At 42.8% G+C, this 21,570-nt stretch overlaps 12 protein-coding genes and 2 non-coding genes across 14 annotated transcripts; 8 read left to right on the forward strand and 6 right to left on the reverse strand.

The window, feature by feature from the left end:
* Positions 1-46: 46 nt before the first annotated feature.
* Positions 47-571, forward strand: PUMCH_001802 (uncharacterized protein; the record flags this gene model as incomplete). Its single annotated transcript, XM_063020839.1, has 1 exon — positions 47-571. One exon carries the CDS (start codon positions 47-49, stop codon positions 569-571), a length of 525 nt encoding a protein of 174 aa, XP_062876909.1.
* Positions 572-1,120: 549 nt separating this feature from the next.
* PUMCH_001803 (uncharacterized protein) lies at positions 1,121-2,200 on the forward strand (the record flags this gene model as incomplete). Its single annotated transcript, XM_063020840.1, has 1 exon — positions 1,121-2,200. One exon carries the CDS (start codon positions 1,121-1,123, stop codon positions 2,198-2,200), a length of 1,080 nt encoding a protein of 359 aa, XP_062876910.1.
* Positions 2,201-2,396: 196 nt separating this feature from the next.
* On the reverse strand, positions 2,397-2,969 carry PUMCH_001804 (uncharacterized protein; the record flags this gene model as incomplete). The annotated part of the gene is made up of 1 exon (XM_063020841.1): positions 2,397-2,969. One exon carries the CDS (start codon positions 2,967-2,969, stop codon positions 2,397-2,399), a length of 573 nt encoding a protein of 190 aa, XP_062876911.1.
* A 734-nt stretch (positions 2,970-3,703) lies between these two features.
* On the forward strand, positions 3,704-4,315 carry PUMCH_001805 (uncharacterized protein; the record flags this gene model as incomplete). Its single annotated transcript, XM_063020842.1, has 1 exon — positions 3,704-4,315. The coding sequence occupies one exon, from the start codon at positions 3,704-3,706 to the stop codon at positions 4,313-4,315; it is 612 nt and encodes a 203-aa protein (XP_062876912.1).
* Positions 4,316-4,318: 3 nt separating this feature from the next.
* Positions 4,319-5,608, reverse strand: PUMCH_001806 (uncharacterized protein; the record flags this gene model as incomplete). Its single annotated transcript, XM_063020843.1, has 1 exon — positions 4,319-5,608. The coding sequence occupies one exon, from the start codon at positions 5,606-5,608 to the stop codon at positions 4,319-4,321; it is 1,290 nt and encodes a 429-aa protein (XP_062876913.1).
* Positions 5,609-9,181: 3,573 nt separating this feature from the next.
* Positions 9,182-11,815, forward strand: PUMCH_001807 (uncharacterized protein; the record flags this gene model as incomplete). The annotated part of the gene is made up of 1 exon (XM_063020844.1): positions 9,182-11,815. The coding sequence occupies one exon, from the start codon at positions 9,182-9,184 to the stop codon at positions 11,813-11,815; it is 2,634 nt and encodes an 877-aa protein (XP_062876914.1).
* Positions 11,816-11,930: 115 nt separating this feature from the next.
* Positions 11,931-13,526, reverse strand: PUMCH_001808 (uncharacterized protein; the record flags this gene model as incomplete). Its single annotated transcript, XM_063020845.1, has 1 exon — positions 11,931-13,526. The coding sequence occupies one exon, from the start codon at positions 13,524-13,526 to the stop codon at positions 11,931-11,933; it is 1,596 nt and encodes a 531-aa protein (XP_062876915.1).
* A 904-nt stretch (positions 13,527-14,430) lies between these two features.
* Positions 14,431-15,750, forward strand: PUMCH_001809 (uncharacterized protein; the record flags this gene model as incomplete). Its single annotated transcript, XM_063020846.1, has 1 exon — positions 14,431-15,750. One exon carries the CDS (start codon positions 14,431-14,433, stop codon positions 15,748-15,750), a length of 1,320 nt encoding a protein of 439 aa, XP_062876916.1.
* A 39-nt stretch (positions 15,751-15,789) lies between these two features.
* PUMCH_001810 (uncharacterized protein) lies at positions 15,790-16,158 on the reverse strand (the record flags this gene model as incomplete). Its single annotated transcript, XM_063020847.1, has 1 exon — positions 15,790-16,158. The coding sequence occupies one exon, from the start codon at positions 16,156-16,158 to the stop codon at positions 15,790-15,792; it is 369 nt and encodes a 122-aa protein (XP_062876917.1).
* Positions 16,159-16,740: 582 nt separating this feature from the next.
* On the forward strand, positions 16,741-17,271 carry PUMCH_001811 (uncharacterized protein; the record flags this gene model as incomplete). Its single annotated transcript, XM_063020848.1, has 1 exon — positions 16,741-17,271. The coding sequence occupies one exon, from the start codon at positions 16,741-16,743 to the stop codon at positions 17,269-17,271; it is 531 nt and encodes a 176-aa protein (XP_062876918.1).
* A 189-nt stretch (positions 17,272-17,460) lies between these two features.
* PUMCH_001812 lies at positions 17,461-17,533 on the forward strand. The gene has a single exon. It is a non-coding gene; the product is annotated as a tRNA-Arg (tRNA).
* Positions 17,534-17,537: 4 nt separating this feature from the next.
* On the forward strand, positions 17,538-17,610 carry PUMCH_001813. The gene has a single exon. It is a non-coding gene; the product is annotated as a tRNA-Phe (tRNA).
* Positions 17,611-17,684: 74 nt separating this feature from the next.
* On the reverse strand, positions 17,685-19,085 carry PUMCH_001814 (uncharacterized protein; the record flags this gene model as incomplete). The annotated part of the gene is made up of 1 exon (XM_063020849.1): positions 17,685-19,085. One exon carries the CDS (start codon positions 19,083-19,085, stop codon positions 17,685-17,687), a length of 1,401 nt encoding a protein of 466 aa, XP_062876919.1.
* A 360-nt stretch (positions 19,086-19,445) lies between these two features.
* Positions 19,446-21,431, reverse strand: PUMCH_001815 (uncharacterized protein; the record flags this gene model as incomplete). Its single annotated transcript, XM_063020850.1, has 1 exon — positions 19,446-21,431. One exon carries the CDS (start codon positions 21,429-21,431, stop codon positions 19,446-19,448), a length of 1,986 nt encoding a protein of 661 aa, XP_062876920.1.
* Positions 21,432-21,570: the final 139 nt, after the last annotated feature.

A 21,570-nucleotide genomic window follows, 5' to 3' on the forward strand; every position in this document is an offset into this window, starting at 1 on the left:
AAGCAAGTAATTAACACCACTAGGTTCTTCTCATAGAAAGTTTACAATGGCTTCAACAAAAGTAATTACCTTGGCTGCAGGCTGTTTCTGGGGTGTCGAAAGAGTATTTGCTAGACATTTCCAAGGAAAAGGATTAGTTGGAGCAAAGGTGGGATATGCCAATGGGTCTCCATCTTACGATAGCGTGGACTACAAAAAGGTATGTAGTGGCTCAACCGGCTTTACTGAGGCCGTTCAGCTCACATACGACCCAAGCGTTTTGAACATCAAGGAGATCATCGAGATTTTCTTTAGAATTCATGACCCAACCACTGTTAATGCACAAGGACCAGATGTTGGCACACAATATAGATCCGGAATCTACACTAGTTCTGATGAAGACCTTGCTGTTGCAAAGGAAGTGAGAGACTACTTTCAAAAGGAGTGGTATCCAAATCTGCCGATCGTCACCGAAATTGAGCCATTAGCCAAATGGTTTGATGCCGAGGACTACCATCAGCAATACTTGGATAAGAACCCTGGCGGATACGAGTGCCCAACTCATTTCCTCAGACTGAAGCCAAAGGTTTGAAGGAGAGACTGGTTATCTTTGTTACAAACCATATTGCGTTCAAAGTGAGAGCTCCTTTTTCCTTTTAAATGCGCACGCAATCAAGTTCAATATGAGCTATGACTCAATTGAGCTAGCGTGATAAGATATTGATCAGATTCTTTTGGTTCGACAAAACATTGCAAGAGACAGTAGGCTAGAAGAAGCCAAGAAAGTACTTCAATAAATAGGAAGCAATGAATGAAAATGAGTGATAAAAATGGCATGGGTTTAAGATTGTATTAATCAGTATATTTCATAATTACAACTTTTCGTGTTCTACTTTAAAGAGTCTACCTACACTGTTCAACAGAGTAGAAAAGATTCGTCCCAGATGTTAAGAAGGAAATAAAATAAACACGAGCCAAGAAAGAACTTGGTTTTAAAATCTGCGTTGTAATTTTAAACATTTCAAAATCACCACCGTTTAATTCATCTTCATACTCGACTAAATTTCCAATCGAAACTACGCGTCCCACCGAAAAGACCTACTCTCACCACTCACCTACAAACCATCATCAATACGATACAATGTCCTTGTGGGTCGACAAATACCGTCCCAAAAAATTCGGACAACTCACATTTCATCCACAAATTACAGACTCGCTCAAATCTCTAGCTGCAACCGGAGATTTCCCCCATCTTCTTGTATATGGGCCTAGCGGAGCAGGCAAGAAAACCAGAATCTATGCTACTCTCAACGAATTGTTTGGAGCTTCGGTGGAAAAGTTGAAGATCGACGTAAAAACGTTCACCAATGCCAGCAGCAAGAAGCTAGAATTCAATGTGCTCAGTTCACCATACCATTTGGAGATCACACCCTCTGACATGGGAAACAACGATAGAGTTGTTATCCAGGATTTGTTGAAGGACGTTGCGTCAACAGAACAGGTGGACTTCTCCAATCCTGGCAAAAACGGAGTAAAACATCGGTTCAAGGTTGTGATCATCAACGAAGCCGATTCCTTGAGTCGAGATGCGCAGGCTGCATTGAGAAGAACCATGGAAAAGTACTCGGCCAATATTCGACTTATTATGGTTTGTAACAATATCTCCAATATCATTGCTCCCATCAAGTCCAGAACATTGTTGGTGCGGGTACCTGCGCCATCTGTGAAAGAGATCGGGGACATATTGTTGCACATTGCCCTGAAAGAATCGGTCAAATTTTCTTCCAATGATCCTGAGAAATTGAGGAAGTATGTTGATGCTGTCGCCCGTGGATCAGCTCAAAACTTGCGCCGTAGTATGTTGACCTTCGAGACGATATCCATGCAGCTGGAGCTGTTAAACGTGGACAACTTGAGCTCTGCCACTATTGTGTTAGATTGGGAGGTGATTATTCAAAACATCGCGCTGTCATTGCGTCGCGATAAGAGCGTTGCCAACTTGGCCAAGTTGAGAGTGACTTTCTACGAGCTTCTCTCACATTGTATTCCCTCGCGTCTCATACTAAAAACACTTGCTCTAGAGTTGGCGTCATCTGAGACTAGCCACTGCAGAGAGCTTATGGAAACCGCGGCCGTTTTTGACGAACGTTTGAGTTTGGGACTGAAGGCTATCTTCCACCTTGAGGGTTTTGCCGCCAAGGCCATGGTCATAATGTCGTAACGCAAAGTTGTATTATCGAGATATTTAAGGATTGAAAATAATGAATAGATTTGGTTGCTTCTGCCGTGAATACAATCACACTTGATGTAACAGATGTCTCAGCATCGGCATCCAATACTGTGGCGGTTTAATAGCATTTATCATAACTAAAGGTAAAAACAAAAGAAGAATAGAAAAAATAGGACCACAGCTTTATCTAGCGTTGTACCTTGTTGTCGCTACTCTTAGAGTCAGCCTTGTACTGAGTCGAATTAGGAGCGATTTCGTTGTACGCGGGAAGCAAAGGCTCAGCTTCCTCATGGGCAGCATCTTCAGAAAATTGAGGAGTGGCGGTTGAGGGAGAAACTGGAGTGGCCTCGTTACATTGGCAGTTACGACTGTCGCCATTCTCCTCCTCCTGGTTTTCAACGTCTGATGCATTATAGTACGAGTGCGTAAGACGAGCATCAGGAAACATCACCAAAATAAAATAGATGGTGTACAAAGCGCCCACACCGAATAAAAGCACGGTAAAAATGAGCGAGATCCAGAACTCCCTGGTGTTGACCTTACTCTTTGGAAAGGTCATAAGATAGATGGGTAATGGCGGAATGAAGAGGGCAAGAAGACACAAAAGCACCTTGGAGGTGGTGCTGGGCATAGCCGCATCCTTAAAGGCCACAGAAATCATATTTTGAGAAATAGTTGGTGTAGTAACTCTGTTATCAGTTGGGGTGGAATTCAGCCACTTTATATAGGAGAGGAGGCAGTGACTTAGATGCGCCACCATCGGTGTCTATAATTAGTAACTTCCCGCATCAGAATGGATGGAGATTTACAAGAAAGAAGTAAAGAGCATTTTGGAGATTGCAAAATAATTCAGGTTTTCTTTTGCTGCAAAATGCTAGCCGTATGCTCTGAAGACAGCCTTCGTAGTGGTTTTGGTTCTGATGATACCCGCGGAATAATATATACACTTTGAAAAGTTTGAGTGCAGATCTCACATAGTGAAATTTTCCTAACAAAACAATTGAACCCTCTAAATTAGTCTCATACTCTGATTTCTAGAGGCCCAGGCGGATATGTGACATACTACGTTTTCTACGTTTGACTGGAAAGGTTTGTAAACGCAAATTGCCAAAATCTTCAAATAATGACTTTCTTATATCTAAACTTATTAGAAAAAATACATTCTGCGGAATCGCAACTTCGCCGACTTTTTCCCCTGCTGTTGTTCTCCAGTATTGGTCGAAAATGACATTCGCGCAGTGTATGCTTATCTCCATAGAACTCATACACTTCACAACGGCTATCACACCCTAACGGTATTCGCTCTCTACCTCCACAATACACAATTGCGTCTAATTCCGAATTGCCTGTGCTTTCACCTTCTTCACATACCCCATAGTAGACATGGATTATATCAAAAAGGCCATATGGGGCCCTGATCCCAAAGAACAAGTACGTAGACACAGTCATCGATATGAGCCACTGCTGACCAATGAGCGTATATACTAACTCCAGATGAGAAAGATTAACTCGTTGCTTCGTAAAAACAAACGAGAACTCGAACGTTCCTTGAACCAGCTTCAGCCGTTGAAACGCAAAACAGAAGGCATGGTGAAGAAGGCTGCCAAAAGCGGCGACTTGAAGAGTGCGAAGTTGTATGCTCGTGAGCTCATTAATATCACTCGTCAACATCAGAAACTTCATTTGTCAAAAACACGACTTGAATCCATCACAATGGCTATCAATGAACAATGGCAAATGAGAAAGTTGACCAACTCTCTTCAAACATCGACTGTCATCATGAAGGAGGTTAACCTGGTCATTCAATTGGGAATGATTACCGGCACAATGCAAGAGTTGGGTAAAGAATTAATGAAAGCAGGAATTATAAATGAGATGATGGATGACATGGTTGACCTAGACATAGACGAGGAATTGGAGGAAGAGTCCCAGGAAGAGGTCAACAAGATTATCCAGAGCTTGACAGAAGACAAGTTTTCTAAGATCGAAACGGAGGTTCCCTCGGCGGAGTTGCCTCAACAAGAGCCCGAGCCTGTATCAGAGGGAGAGGATGAGGAGTTGTTACTCGAGATGCAGCAACGTCTCAATGCTCTCCAAGAGTCCTAGATTTCAATTCAAGAGTGTGGCAGCAAGAAATGGCCAAATGAGCACGCCAACTGTTGCCCAAGTTTGACGGTGCGCCGAAGAAAACAATGGGTCTCCTGGAAAGAAGACATGTTGATCTATTCGACTTGTAAACCTACCCTTGGGCGCTTGCACGGGATCATCGAACACCACCACCAGAATCTCCTCCATTTTCCCGATTTCCTGAGGATCACTACGGAAATGGTTAGGCATATGGTCGCAAATCTTGTTCACAAGAATGGACGTGGCGACAAGAACATAGTCAGGCTCAAGGGTCTCGAGCATCGATATAGCGCCATCTGTTGATGTAAGTGGTATTGGGGCATGCATTGTATCATCGGTCCCGTCTCCAGCACTGTGTTCGGAATCAAAGCTAGCGTTATCGTCCCTATTTTCACTGTTCCGTGATGATCCCGATTCAGGTTTGGGCACGTATGTCACATCATTTTCAAACGTCCTAGGATCTGAGGGGACGCTCAGCGATTGAAAAGCATCTTCTTGACTGTGCTCTGTGGGAGAGAGAAGTGTTCCCCTTGGCGAGGAATACTCAAGGCTTTGTGGAAAAAACGCATGGTCTTCCAATCTCGCAATCAACGAGTCCCGGAAATTTGGCGTTTTTTGAGTTGGTATTGTCCCAATGTTGAGGCGCTGAATCTTGACAGTGTGCGCCTCAGTGCTGTCATCCTCATAGCGTTCATAGCCAGAATAGCTTTCATATTCTTCATAATCATCGTCGTAGTCATAATTTTCTTTGTAGTCTTCTTCGAAGCTCTCATAATACTCTCCGTCTCCTTTCGTACTTCCGATCTTATCCAAATAGTGTTTCGTTTTACTAAGAAACTGCTTAGGCAAAAAAAAGAGTACTTTTTTGATCTTTTGCTTCGTCCGAATTGGCCGCCAACGAAGCCCAATATTGAAGCCTGTGTTGATCTTAAATTCTGAGGTTTCACTTAAGCGCCGACCGTAATTGTCGTATTTTTGTCCACCTCCATAAATGTATGACGATTCTCCTACTCCTGCGGCAGATACGGACCTATCTAGTTCATTGACTCTGTCTTTGGAGCTTTTATGTGCAATTGTTGGATCCTGTGAAGCGATTGATACATTTTTATTGACTTTCTGGTAGCTTTGTATGAAATTCAATAAATCTTTACCAAAGTCTAGACTCTGAATTTCTTCACTCTGATTTTTGGCATCTTTGTGGGACAACCTAGGCATTCTTTGCATCCCATTGCACAAGGTAAGTAGGAAAAAGAGAATGAAAAATGGCTTCATTTTAGATGAAAAACTCCCAAAATCGGCTCCCTTTATGAATCGTGACACGACGGTGACTCTCGTTGTTTTTGCCTTTTGTGTTATCAGGTGAATACACTTTCATAGTAGCCGAAGGCCAGATCAATACACACAGGTGAGCGATAACAAAGTCCAAAATGCATAATTGCTAAATAGTTTAGAGTTTTAATATGGATCATGAAGTAGCCCATTAAAAAATTTATTTTATTCAATTTTATTTCGATTGACTCTGGAACCTTGAGCATTTTTCAAATCCTCAAAGGAGAGTGACTCCAACCAAGGCCACTAAACACAAAATTGAGGGTCTCATCAACTCTTGTGCATCAGAAGACCTGAAAAATAACGTAGATGTGGAGTTCTGAATTGAATGTGTCCCAGACAGTCCAGTGGGCTGTGCTGGAGAGAGTGAGGCAGGCTGCGTTGGAATTGCAGGAGTCCGGTCAATTGGATGACCAATTACTCTCTCTTGAGGTATGTTTGTTGGGTTGGGATGGATACTAGGACGCGCGACCGATACAGTCGTAGGTGAGTTTTTAATTTGACCGTCTCCTTCATCGTCGCTATCTTCACTGTCGCTACTATCGCCCTCGGTAGATCTTGTTGCTCGCAATTTACGGTTCAGTGGTAACAGTTTTCTCAATTTGCGTTCTGCCTTAGCGCCATTCGAACTCTGCATAGTTTTTCCTTTGGTTGGCTATCCTCGACAATGTCAGATGTAAGTGTTGCGGCAATCTTTTCTGCATTCGTCTCCGGAAATTGAATGAACTTTTTCGATTCAATTTCAGAGTCGGCCATCATTGCTTTGTTGGGAACTGCATTCTCAGCACGGTTTCTTGTCAGTCCGGCAACAGCCCTTTCCCCTACCAGGTGAGAGAATGTTTCCTCTTCATCCTGAGCCTTGAGTCCTTCGTCATCATATTCATCGTCAGCATACTGAGAAATGTCGTCAAGAACATTAAAGTAGTCATGATACTCATCGTCCGATGCTTTTTGCTTTTCATAGTATGCCTTTTCGAAGTATTCTCTCATATCTTGTGGATCTTCAAGAGAAAAGTCAAAGTCGGCGCCGAAGTCGAGCCCAAATGTGTCCGACTCAGAATAAGCAGGCCCTTCTGCTCCAATAGATTCAGCATCGGTCTCCCATTCTGTATCTTCTTCGGTACCATATTCTGGCACTGGCTCCGGCTTTTTCTTCTTTTTGAAGATCTTCCGCAAAAACCCACCAAAGAATTGAGCTTCTGCTTTATCGCTAAGGGGGCTCTTGACTTCAAGAGCATCACTTGGCACGTTTTGGCTTCCCACAGAAACGACCTCATTCTGTGCTAAGTTTACATTGGCATAGGCTGCGGTATCTGGCATCAAAGGTTGACTCATAACTTCTGTAGACATTGTGTTTACAGAACGTTCTTTGCCCCTTGAATTGACAGAAGTCACAGGATGACCCTGTGCGAGGTCTGCTGCAACAAGTGCAACAGCAATCGCATGAAGAATTGGTTGAGGGAGAAGAAATTGCATCCTTGATTCCAGAAGTAGTTTAAAAAATCATTTTAGACGAAGAATTCGATCTCAGTCATATAAGATCCGATTTTAGGTCGGCCATATCAATTATGGCCATACTAAAATATCCTGGGTCAGCATACCACAAAGCCGCATAAAGTATCGGAAATTCAAGTCTTCAGAAACTAGATTAATATTGCTTCCAATACTTTTGCCAATTTCTGTTCATATCTGAATGGACCGTTATGTGGAAGACAACACAATTGATCAGATAGACAGGAAGCATTTTAGGATTAAACATCATTAAGTTTTACAGCCGTAGTATTCATCACGCTCCGATTAACAAATTATTCGGTCACTTTATACCCTGCTTCTCCTCCAACAGATCTAGCATAACAAGCGCTTCTTGTCCGATACGATCTAATGTTTCGGCTTGCTTCTCTATTTGCGCTAGATCTTCTAATAGTGAATTGAATTCTGCCTGTAGAAGGTCTGCCCGTTCAGACTCCGTTTCAATATTGGTGATGTCTTGCTCTAACTTGATGTAATTGAGAAATTGATTCGTATTGAGGTTTTCCAAGAGACCGAGGTCTATTGTCGATACATCTGTATCGGCTTCGATCACCTTCTTGAAACTGGCTAGAGCGTGAGCAATGAGCTTCAGAGAGTTATCCAGAGCCATTTCTTCAGTATATTGGACAGAGGTATCTTCTAGTGAGTATGTTTCAGGTAAGCTTTACTTTTTTGCCATTGGGTTTAAATGAAATGGCTATTTGTCTTGCTGACTGTCGTTTATTAGGTCGGAGATCAGAAAGTGGTATCTACATGGTGTACTGGTGTTATGGTTCAGTTATTATGTGATTCATGGCTATTGGTAAAACCGAAAGAATTGTTTGAGCTGCCATTCCAAGCTAGACCAAATTAACATTTTTAAAGGGTGTCTCACATTTGATGAAAAAAATTCACTTTTAACCTAGTGCTTGGGTACCTCATTCACTTTCAAGATTCTAAATGAACGGTGTGCAGGAAATCAAATGATTTGACAGCTTTATGCGCAGGGCTTAGTTGATTGATAGCGAGGATTGATGAGAATCACAAATGTATTTACTACGTTAATCTTAGCGATGGTCATGATTAAAATCAGGGAGTCAGAGTGGCACCGATTCTTTAAGCGTTTGAGTAAAAGAGAATGCGGATTAAATCCACGCTAGGAGAATTATTATAGTGTGTATTACCTGCTTCATCTTTCGAAGTTTGGCGACCATATCTCAGGTCCGGACACGTAATATTCGAAATTCTATGAAGATTTAGACAGCTTTTCGCTGAAAAACTTTTCGAGTAGATGGGTGCAATTAAATTTCTTTGGAATACGTTGGAGATCGACAAATTCATTCGAAAATTTGGGGAGTCGGTAAGAAGGACAGCTGGAATTTTCAAAACAGACAGCCATTTTGAGTAAAATAGTTTATCTTGGCAATTGAGGTCGATCACTTTGCATTCTTCAAAAAGTTCTCTTCCGACTATACAAACAAACGACAAGGAAAATGCCAAACACAGCTGCTTACGATCAATTTCTAACGCCAAAACGTTACATGAGATTCTTCATCACTATTTTGAAAACACCACGGCATTTGCATCTCGATAATTCTTTTTCTGTCATGCCTCATCGTGTCTCTCTGCTTTATGGCATTTGGTGGAAATATTCTGTCTCTTCGAAATGCACAACAATTCCGGAGACAATATAAACCGATTTCCCGAAACTTGATATGTAAATACTTTCAATTGTCAGTTTCGGATTATCTTTGCTTGGCAATTTACCCATGGCGTTCCTCTTGTGTAACCCAACTCCCAGTTTACAAACAAAAATACTGCTCACGTTGCAAATCCAATCATTTGAGAATTAAATCTATTCACTATAATTCGATTTCTACAGCGACTAATTTTTGACCTCACGCCACTTGCCCTCATCTTGTTGTTGCCTTGCCACTATATCCTCGCACTGCATCTGTGCCTCTACTACTATTTGCACTACTCCACAACTCAAAGACCACAAATAAAATGTCTCCCCTAGATAAACCTGGACCTAAAAAGTCGCCAGATGACTACTCAAACGATGATAGTGACGCTGCAACCCTCTATTCTCCGGACAACGTCCCTTCGATGATGTATGTGCCACAAGAGGGTCTGCTTACTACAAATGCGAACACTCTCTTCGATGGTGATCTAGGCAACAGTCTGTCTTCAGGTTCTGGTAGCTCTTCGAAACTGCGCAAGCCTCGTCAATCGAGTATGAGCAGCCCAGCTTTCCAGGCATCGCTCAAACAGATGTACTTCAATGAGAACAGAGCGTCCTTGGACCAGGCAATCCACCATACCATTGATCTTTTGTGTGAGCTCGTTCAGGAGAACAAGGTCAGGCCGATTTTTTTCCCTACCGAAAGTGGTGACGCTGAGAATGTCTTGCTCAATTCTCCACAGGCCCACTTGGCGCTCGTAAGAAATAAGCTGCTGGACCGCAAAGTTGTCCAGAAGACTGTAGAAAAGGCTCCGCTCGACTCGCTTCTAGCCCCACTGGACTTCAAAGTGTTGAAATTAGGCTTGCAGATGGGTCACAACAAGGACATTCTTACATCATTGGACAAGAAGACCATCTCGACTTTGCTCGACCAAAAACTCTCCCTGCAAATCAAATACCTAATGAACTTGAAGGATAGGGTCGATGATACCTCCTCCAAAGTTTTTGTAACTGGAGATTTGAATGCAGGTAAATCTACGTTCTGCAATGCATTGTTAAGACGCAAGGTGCTTCCTGAAGATCAGCAACCATGCACATCTATCTTCTGCGAGGTCATTGATGCCAAAACCGAAAATAAAGGAATCGAAGAGGTACATGCTATTCCTATTGGTTGTGAGTACAATCAGCGTGATGAGTCCTCCTATGAGAGACACCCTATCAGTAAACTTGAAGACCTTGTCTACGAGTGCGATAAATATAGCCTTCTCAAGGTCTATGTGCTAGATTATCGTAGCGCCGAGCAAAGCTTACTAGGAAATGGGGTAATTGACATTCGCCTTATCGATGCGCCTGGTTTAAACATGGACTCTTATCAAACAACACAAGTGTTTTCACGCCAAGAAGAGATTGATTTGGTGGTTTTCGTTGTCAATGCTGAAAACCATTTTACTTTGTCAGCAAAAGAATTCATTGCTGCTGCTGCTGCAGAGAAGAGATATGTCTTTATTGTTGTGAACCGTTTTGACAACATTCGTGACAAGGAGAAATGCAAAGCCAAGATTCTTGCCCAAGTGAAAAATCTATCTCCTGACACGCACAAGAACGCGGCCGACTTTGTTCACTTTGTTAGTTCCTCTGATGCACTTCTGCATCCAGGAGGCGGTGACGGTCCAGGCGATAACGATCCTGATGGCAACTACCCCGAGTTTGCTGATCCAAATTTCGACCATTTGGATGCAGCTCTTCGCCGATTCATTTTGGATAAAAGATCCATTTCAAAGCTTCTTCCAGCCAAGAACTATCTTTTAAATTTGCTAGGAGATCTAAAATCCTTGTCAGAGGTGAACAAGAGAATTTATGTTCAGGAGCAAGACCGCATGAAAGGCGTGCTCAACAAAACGATTGGTCCAAAGTTCGATAGAATGGTTCAGGAGTCGCTTTCTGTTGGAGATAGAATTCATCGAATGATCGAGAAGACTGCCACTCTGGTTTATGACAATACCAGAACAGAAATTTTGGACACAGTGGAAAACTTCGGTTCCGAGCAAGTTGTTCCTTACTCTGGATTGCAATATGCTTACGAGTATGCCAAAGAAACGCAGAGGAAGATGATCGATACCATTGTTCTGTCAGTCCAAATGAGCGAAGAGCGTGCAAAAATCTCTACGGAAGAAGCAGTGAATGACATCATCAAGTTGGGCAAGTCTACCTTAGGCGATGAATTCCTCACGGATAAGACGTTTAAGCCAGATCTCATGTTCACCAGAAAAAGGGATCACATTAAAAGAAGCTTGGATGACCTGGTTGATTTCATGGATTTTTTCGATCCATCTCTTGAGTCTGTTCTTATGTGGCTCGGTATTCCGAAAGACTTTATATCCGGAGTCTCAGACCAGTTGTCATTCATCTCTCCAGCTGGACTTATCAGCCATATTCCCACTTCCGTTAATTCTATCAGAGAAGTTGTTCCTCAACAGCTCACATTACAAACTGTCTATGCGTCAACTAAAGTTATAACAACGGGTGCTTTATTGAGTAAAGCATATTCATTATCGACTATTGTCAAACCCAGTGTTGCCAAACATGCTATCATGCCTATCATTTTGGGTGCTGGTGGCTTTACCCTCTTGTACTTAATCAGCGATATTCCAAATGCCTATCCAAGGAAGCAAGCACGCAAATTGAAGAAGCAGGTCATGAAGTTGGACTATGCTCATGTCAATGCAGACAGAATTTCTAGAGAATGCCGTCTGGTCTTGAACTACCCCTCCAGACAAGTTATGAACAATTTCCAGACGAGTCTTGACAAGAGAAGTGTGGAGAAAGAAAACCTAGAGAAGGAAATGAAAAATGCCGAGCTTAGCTCGAAATATTTCAGTGACATGCTCGAAAAAATCAATATCAGAGTCAGCTTCGTGGAAGAGATCGACCTCGAGAGTATTTATTCTGTGGAGTAAAGTTGACAGGCTCTTCTTTCTTGAACTCCATGACACATTTAAACAATCATTATTAAGCTTTATAGTTTCTGTACATAATCACTATCTATCTTTGCATTATCTGAATATTTGTCTTTCACCCGCTATCACTTCTCTTTTTATACATCATTGTCCCTGTGACTAATGCAGCAGCAACACATAGAAACGAGCTCACCTGGAACGCACCTTCATAACATTTATTACCGACTGCGCAAACACCATTTTGAGAGTGGCTATCATAGATGCTGCCAAAGACCTTTTCCAAACTGAAAAGAATAAGAAGGGGGCCACAACATCCTAATCCCCAAGCAGTTGTGAAATACTCGGTTCCACAATGGTCGGCGATGATGGCAGGATAACATCCATAGAGCAAGCCGTAGGCTCCTCCGGTGAATAGAGATGCAAGTGTGACAAGGTGAATTGTGTTGGATGTCATTACTAGGAACTGAGTAAGAAAGGTCAAAGTGATTGCACCCACGACTACCCATTGACGTTGTGCCCTGAGATTTTTGTGAAGAAAGTCTGAGAAAAGACCACCAGTGACCCTTCCTCCAAAGGATGCCAATGATATGGTAGAGACTTGAAGAGCTTGCAAGGTCGCCGGTGAACCTTGTAGATGGTTGTGTTCAAATTGAGCCGTCACGATAAAACCAACTGTATAAATGTACATTTGACAGATGCCGCTGCTTAAGGAGAGAATGCAGAAATGAATCATGTATGTTTTGTCGCGCAATAAGTCTTGAATGACCTCCAAGGTACCCTTAGGATCGCTAGGCCCAGGCAGCATCACTGGGGTTGGAGCAATCGGCAAGCTTCGTGAGCTCGTGTCAGCGACGGTTAATTCAGACGCACTTGATTCTTCTTCACTATCAATGATGGCTTTCAGATCATTCGCAGACGAATACAAGGAGAGTCCTTGGCTATTGGGCTTTCTAGCTGCCTCGGCCGAGGTGTCTCCAGATGGAAGCTGGACAAAAGATGGTTCCCGCAGGCGAGTTCCTATACCCCAAAAAGAAAAAGAGCCGGCCAATGAAGCTTTTCTTTTTACACTTCGGGGGGTATCTTCGTTCATCTCTGAAAGACATAACGCAGAGGTCAGAGTCACTAATGGGGACATAGGGTAGACATGCACAAAGAAAGAGCCAACAAAGGCTACAGAACCATTGAAAAAGGCTAAGAACGCGAGCAATTTGCCGGATTGTCCATCAAAGAACCGCGCTGCAACAATGGAGAACACCGTAGCAGACAAGCCATACGCGCCTATTGGCAAAGCACCAGCGGTACCCCTATTATCTGGAAAGTTTGCTTGTGCAGCTTTGAGTCCAGCAAAAAAACTCGTCACCGAACCAAATCCCATGAATACCATCAGGATGCAAATGAGCAAGAGACTACCAATCTCATGCACGTAGATGTAATTCAACGAGAAGTAGCCTAGGAAGATACATGTAGAGCCCACAAGAATGGCAATCTGCGGGCCCGCGCGGTCTATCAAAATTCCTGCTGGAAGTCCGCCTGTGCCTGAACCTATGTTCACTGCCACTGATATAGTTGCTGCATCTGAAGCCAGAAGACCCACTTTCTGAACCAATTGAGGCGAATAAACACCGTAGAGATATGGTGTTCCCGCTACAAGCGAAATGAATACAGACGCAATGAGAGCCACGAGTCTTGCGGCTTTATGATCGTCGGCCATACCCAAAGACAGAGGAAAAAGAGAGAGAATGGAGAGAACACAAGGTCCAGATGATTTTAATTCTCGGATTTCTGGTCTTTATCGGTTTCTGTCGCTCGATAGTCTCTTAATTGGTCTCTATTGCCTTTGGGAAACGAGTGTCTATAGTAGTTAATTGTATGTTGTATTTCGAGAAAGCGAGCATTGATAAGATAAAGGGAGCGTATCATGGTACACGTTGAAGAGCTAAAAATAAGTTCATCAAGATTAATTTAAAAAACAACGTGGTGCTGTAGAGAGAGAGTTATTTTTATTTTTTTTGCTTTCGTTTGGATCTCATCAGTTATTCGGATTTAAGGATTATTTTTGAAGTAGATAGACTTAGATAGGCCGATAAGCAACAAAGCTAGTTAGGGCAAGGGTTCAAAGATTTCATTATTTGTTAAGGTTTTGAGTATCTGCTTTTTCTTATCAATAGTAATCTTTTTAATCGTGATTTTACTCTAAGCTTTCAATTTCATGAACAACAACCAATTTGTGATTTATCGTGGAATTCGAGTAGTTGCTTGTGAAATACAAATCACACGGACTCAAAAACTTAACTTTAAACCAGAAATCTGTTCAACACAATAGCTGAGGTTGCTTTTTTAGAATTGATTAGAACATGCCTTTTCGGTCGCTACTCGATTTCTTATCAGTCATCTTCTTTGTTTCACTAGCCATTCACGTATATCAGCTGAATCAAAACACTTGATTGACGAAAATTAATTGGAGGAAAAAAATCACCCCTCAACCATAAAAACATTAATTCTCTTGATCTTGCTAGAAAATTTGATTGAACGAGTATCTCCATATTCTACTACACACCCCACAACTTCGTATCTACCGACTATCAGTATACCAAACGACTTCTCCTAACTCCATAATGGATTTGTTGAGATCTCAATTCTCTCGACTTCGGCAGTCACTGCCGCAACCACAACAGATGCCAGGCAATTACCCTTCATCTCCTAGACAAGAGCTGTCGTGGTATGTGCAAGTATCTAAACAAGTCAACTACATTCTTATCACACCACTAGCTCTTTGTGTAAGAGCACTAATGTCCGTTCTCTCTCTTTTATTCAAGACACTCTATGTGCTTGATAAACCTCGCGAAAGTAGCTCTGATGTGAGAGCCACTTCTGCATTATTGAACGATCCCATAAGGAGAGCAGAGCAATTTGTAGCGGAACTCGAAGAAAACCTCCCAATTACACAACAGCAACAGCCAAGTTTTCCAGGCCAGGCTGTTACAAACCTCCCGCCGTTTTTCCAAGGTAGCTACAGCCTGGCGTTGTACATGGCCAACACAAGGGCAAAGTTTCTCTTTGTATACTTGACCAATTCGCACACGGAGGGTTCCAAATCGCTTTTTGAAAAGGTTATCACCAACAAGAAATTCAATGAACTCGTATCGGATACCGAAAAAACCATTATCTGGGGTGGTGATGTTGCACAGGCAGAGGCTTACCAGCTTGCCACAAATCTCAACATCAGCAAATTCCCCATGTTAGGCCTCCTTTGCTTGACGAGAGCAACAAAAATGACACCAGAGGGTCCAACAAAGGAAGCAGCCAGAATTTCATTGGTTCTGAAAATACAAGGAGGGATCCGTGACTCTGCAGACGTGGGGGCTTTGATTCACAGCAAATTTGTCAAGAAAATGATGAGGTACGAGCCTGAATTGGCTCTCATCCGTGCTGAGCTACGGGAGCGGCTAGCTGAGGAACAGTTGCGCCGCACACAACAAGAAAACTTCCAAAAGTCGCTTCAACAGGATAAGCTCAAGAAGATGCGGAAAGAGAAAGAAGAGCTACTAGTGAAATATTTGAAATGGCGCCAGCCTCATATACTTCGGATCGTTGCTGGAGAGGCGACTTCACCTACACTGCGTGTTGCGTTCAAATTTGAGAATGGCCAGCGAGTTACACTTAACTTCTCTCAGGAGTCGAGCATAGAGGATTTATTTACCTACGTGGAGTTGTCGATTAGAAATATGTTGAATTCTCATTATGAGGTGCTTCTCTCCGATGAAGAAGCACAGTCCCTCTTTAACAAGCAGGCTCGGGACTACAAGTGCCGGCTCACTTCGTCTGTTCCACCTAGGTCTTCATTGAATGAGTATCCACTTACAACTCTAGTTAAAGATGTCCCTTTCATTACTCCGAGCGGTTTGCTTATGGTTGAAAGCATGGAAGACAACTAAAGGAGATAGAGTATATCATTACATCATATGTCCCGATATTTAAGCCTTTGTAACCTTTTGCTTCTTCTTCTTATCCTTCTTTCTCAATCCCCCGAAGCCAGCTTTTAATACTGTGGTGTAGTCATTCCAGAACATACTTAGGTTTTCGGGCTCGACCACGGTTGAGATTTTGGAATCACTTGTACCTCTTGTGCATCTTATCAATACCGAGTACAGGCGAGTGTTCTTGCTGTACGTATCTGGATGTTGAACCACATTGGAAGACAAGTCTGTCAATTGATCTTTGGGTGCAGACTCTAGGGACGCAACAAGACGTTTTTGAGTAAGATAAATGGAAGACGACCCAGCGTTTTCTTTCAAGTCACTTTCAAGTTTGGTCAAAAACTCTTTGTTGCTGAGTCTAGGCATTTCTGTGTTTGAGTTAGAGTTGAATAATTTCAGACCTGAATGCAGTCGAGAAAGTGGAGAGTGAAACAGAGGTTGTCACACGATGTGAGTTAAGGTCCTATCATACCACGGCAAAAGACCCGTATTGAAATTGAGCGAATTCTTCTTTTTTTTTTCAAAATTCGAGGGATAATGAAGATCTTTCTTTCACAACAATGTGTCGTGGCAGATCACACTCTAATCTGCAAGTACAAGAAGTTGTTTGACATTGCAATTGACAGATCTGCAAAAGAAGTCAGGAGATCAAATTCATCAGGGTATAAATTCGTAGATTTTATTCGTCTAGCCTCATTGGTTTTCGTTCCCTAAAAAAGCATGTGCCATGCTTGATGTATAGATTCGATACAGAAACATTCCAGCTCTCATTGAATTCATCTTGAGGATGGATTAGCAGTCCCGTTGTAAATCCGAATTGCGCTGATGCCTGAAATCACGGGCTTAGTCTCAAAGATCGCCAGGATCGACATCAGCCAGCACCTATAAAGGCCCGAGTTCTGAATATTGCTTTGAAGACCTACAAAATTGACATTAACATATATCAAGATGAAACTCTTTCCAGTGCTTTTGACTACCTTTGCCGTTGCAGCAGCCCTTCCAACCGAGCCAACAACCCAGACCGGGAGATTGGCCGCAACTCAATCACTTACTCCTTCGCAACTCAGAGAGTATGACCTTGATGATATTCCTGAAGTGATCGAGACCGATTTTCCAAAGAAGTACTTCACAGGTATCATCGAAGAAATTTTCGGCAAATTAGAAGCTCATGGATTTGATATTGAAGCCTGCTTCTGTGGTGAGCCCAAGTACGCTACCGAAATGTTAAAACATGGTGGTGATAGTGATGTCCTCGTCAAGGATACCGACAAATTCATCTTCTTGTATAGCTTGATGGGCATTGACGTACCGAAAGAAATGTGTCAGATGTCCCACAACAAGCCAAAAAAGGAAAAGAGAGAGCAACTCAGAATCCGCCCAATTAAAGACTACTTGAAAACTAAAGAAGATATTGAGAGATACATTAGTTTCATGAGAGCCATTGCCCAGTCGATGGGAACTCTTCCTGACTTAGAGTAAGCTACTCTCATCTAGCAAATCTTAGAGGGTTTGAAAATGGTTAGATTCAATCGAAAGCCAAAGAGGGTGACTGATACGAGTTATTCATAGGTGACAAGAAATAGAAAATAACATAAATAAATCTAAACCTGAAGAGAAAATTTAAGTTTAGCTGTTGTATAAAGCATCAAAAATTCACTGTCAAGAACCGCCTGTGTGGCGTAATGGTTAGCGCATTTGACTTCTAATCAAAAGATTCCGGGTTCGAGTCCCGGCATGGGTTCTAAGCGGTTTTAGCTCAGTTGGGAGAGCGTCAGACTGAAGATCTGGAGGTCCTGTGTTCGATCCACAGAAATCGCATTCATTTTTGATTCTAATTTTTTTTTTTGGTTTGAATTGAGGGATTAGAGTTTTATTAGGTAAGAGGTAGATTCTTAGTTGGCGGTTGCGTTGAAGTATGCGAGACAATGAGACACCAGCATAGTGGGAATGCCAAAGATAGGGTTGACTCCAATCGTCAGAACAGAACCTTCCAAACAATCCTTAGTTACAAAGTTATATAGTCCGTCTCGAACAAATTGATGCTCAGCAATGCTCAAGCCGCAGAGAGCATAATTGGTGTGGTAGAAATCAGCTCTCGTACTAGGCTTGTCACGGAGACCACCACGCTTATCATCCTGGCAACAGTTCAAGATATATGATGTAAGGGCAGGTCTATTAAACAAAGTGGCCTGGTCAAGATATGCCTCAAGAAGCGCGAATGAGCCTCCGACCCAGAAACTGTAGCACGAATCGACCAACTTATTCGTTCTTCCTGAAAAGCCACCTTCTAATGAAAGTTGGCGTGCTGATAACCACCGAAGAAGAGACTCCATATTTATGTCCCTAAAACCATCCGGTGTTAAGTAAAGGGCTGCCAAAGCGCAGAAGGTATATCCACCATGAGCTTCGGTATTGGGTACGCCAGCAAAACCACCCTCATAAGATTGACATGAGAGAAGGAAGCCAGAGGCTCCTTCCAAGAGCTCGTTTGTGAGGATATTGAGTAGCGCGGCTACGGAGAGCACACAGTATGTAGAACGGGCGTCGCTTTCGCCGCCCTTGTGCATTACAAATGAGCCATTCGGAGCTTTCAATGAAAGGAACCACTGGTGAAGGCCTTTTTTGATCAAGGCCAACGAGTCGAAATCGCCAATGAGCACCAATGCCAACACGGATGCATATGTAGAGGCTGCATGGCCAATTTGACCCTGGGGTCCACCAGCAATACCACCGCGGCCTTCATCAATCACAAGCAGCATAATTTTGGCAGATATGGGCTTTTTGAGGTGCTCTGGAACTTCACCATCCAGTAACACGCTATAGGCATTTAGAAGCCAGTAAATCATCCAGCCATGGTTGCAATCCAACGAGAAAAAGCCCTCTGGAAGTGGATTGTTTAGAAAATGTTCAATGTAGCGGAGATGCAAATCCACATGAAGGGTCTGGTCAAAATGCGATAGCTCATCAGAAGATGGTTCGCCATTTTCGGTAATGGGCTCATTTGCAATTGCATCGAGCAATTTGGAGGTCTTTGATTTAGTCTCAACGATGCTTTCCTCGGAGGAGTTGAGAATGCTCAAATAGATTTCCTTAATTTCCTCCTCTGTCTCTTTTTGAGATACGGTGGTGTCACAAAGATAGAAGTCTTCTGCGATTGGGGTTGTGGCTAGCATTGTCTGAAGACTTTTGGTTATGTCTGGTCGTAGTAAGCTTTCGTAGCTGGATGCAGAAGATTGACGTCGAGCGGACATTATACGCGATATATATAGTAAAGCCTTGAGTTTCAGGTCCATGTAAGTGGTGACCTAATTGGGACGCAGAAGAGTAATTGAGTGGTAGGGACCGATCTATATACAAGTCATGCAATCTGTCTTCTCGTAATTTTTTAGGATGGAGAGTGATGAGGCTTCGACTGCGCGAAATAATGAGATATTGTATTTGCCTCTTCTTTGGCTGTACCTAGAAGCTTTCAATTGTAGATCGTTTTAGGGTGCGTTGTATACACGGTGAATCCTGATCTGGCACTCCTAATAAAACTCAATCACAGCCAATCCGTGTCTTTTGTCTTAATTATTGTTAAATCTATGACTTACATAAAATGCTTTAGTGATATACATATCATTTTTTTTGGGACAATGGTAAACGAACCAGCGTTATACCATATCCTCCAATATATAGCTCAAGACACTTTCGTAACAGAAAATAAATTGCCCTAAGTTTTGAACCATGGAGATTCTCTGTTGTCTTTGGAATTGAACAGACTTGTAAATTAAATCTTCGCTGCCCCACGGATCAAGCGCCTTATCGCTCAGGTTCTCAAACAGACTTGCCACCATATCAAGTGTGATAAAGCATCCAGTTCTACCACAGCCCGCGGAGCAGTGGACAAGCACCTCCCAAGATCTGATCTGATCGTTTTCAATACGTTCCTGGCTCAAGACCTCGTCTTTCAACTTCATCATGTTCACAACGGTGTTCAAATCATCTGGAGTGCCGAAGTCGGGCCAGTCGGTGTATGCAAAGTGATACAACGTACGTACCTCTTCGTGCTTCTTTATGCTAATTTTACGAAAGGTAAACCCAGTGTGCTCCTCAGCCAGCTCAATATGGATTGAGAGGTTCTGGTATTGACTATCCTCCTCGTAGTACTTAGTGGTGTGCAAAGATTTTGAGTTATCCAAGCATACAATTGCTTGGACGCCATTGGACCAGACAGCGTTCCAGAAGTCTTCGTTGGTAGCTTCCAAAGGGTTTTGTGTGGCAATGTACCTGTTGTCGGATAACTCGTCGAAGTGAATGTAGTTTGCGTTAAAGTAGTCATCATGTGTCGTAGTTCTACAGGATGGCGAATGCTTCAAACGAACACGGGAGTGCTCATAAGGCCAGACATTCTTGTATCTGTTTTTGTAACCGTACTCCACTCCTTTTGGAATTGTGTAGGTAATGTCATCACAACAAGGACACAACTCTGAAGGAGTTCCGTACCCTGAAGAATCATGGAGAGAAGTGCAACTTGAGCGCTGAGCAATTCCATCGGTGTTATTAATCGCAAGCGATAAACGAACTTGCTCAGATGCCTCCAAGCGATTAAACCGCTCATTCAAATGATTAACAATTTCCTGGTTGCAATTTTCTTTGCCGTAGCTTTCTGCAATGAATCGAAGCCATCCGGGCAACTTATCTTTTTTTTCGGCAAAGTTTTCAGGGAACTTGAAGTGATGAGTGTATTTGACGTTCGTGTCAATGCGAGGCAAGGTTTTTTTAATCGAATCGAGTAACTTAACATCCGAGTTGGTAGCAGTTGGAAGGGTGAAACCAGTCAAAAAAGGAATGTTTTCCATTCCGTCACTTGAGTCTGAAAATTGGTCGCTTCGTGGCAGAGTAGACCGAGGGTATACAGGAGACTTGACAGGCAGTGTGGGCATGGTTTCTTTCAAAGAATCATCGACAGCCTCAAAGCCGCCATCTAGGTAGGCAACCAGGAAGGAGTCGCCCTCAAGAAATTTCAGGACGGTATGGTAAAGTTGCAATGATATCTTTTGCGCAGCGCTGGCTTGATCATAGACAAGAATTTTAAAATGCATTCCCTTTGAAAGAAGTGTGTCTTTGAGTGTTTGCGAAATTGTGCTAGCGTTCACTACATGGGCCAAATCAAAGCTCGCTCTTTTGAGCAACGTGCTAGGAAGGCAAATATTGATTGCTTCAGCCAAGCGCAGTGTTGAGTAGGCATTGAACGGACGCACGTCTACTACAAGGGTATCTGTAGCATTTATGAATTGCAACACTGCTTCTGTATCTGTAGCATCCACAGGCAGCACAGTGACCGGCAACGGTATCAGAGAAATCGAAGCCGACATTGGCGAGCGTGGAAAACGTGGTTTCGTGTCCTTGGAAATGACGACAGGGGCCCCTTTGAAAGGTCTTCTGTCCAGTTTGGGACTGACGGAACGGTCTAAGCTGGTCTTGCGGCACGAAGTGGATCGAAGCGTATTTTGGAACTTTATGAATTCTTCTGCGGTGGGTGCATCGAATGTACTGTTCAGCGTACGAGGCGATTCGGAATAATGAATGGATGAGGAGTTGACTTGTTCGGATGTGTTGTTGGTGGTGGATATACTTGGGTATGGAGGCTTGATCATGCTAGAAATACGGGAATAATCAGAGTGTGTGTAGGGGAGGGGGGTATGAACTGCTGAAGAAATGACAGGGGCTGAGGACAGAGAATCCAGCGTTTTCGGAATTCTTATCTTTGTAAAGCGTCCGAACTTAAATTATCGA

This window comes from Australozyma saopauloensis, chromosome 2 (genome assembly GCF_035610405.1).
Source record: "Australozyma saopauloensis chromosome 2, complete sequence".
Lineage (NCBI taxonomy): Eukaryota > Fungi > Ascomycota > Pichiomycetes > Serinales > Metschnikowiaceae > Australozyma > Australozyma saopauloensis.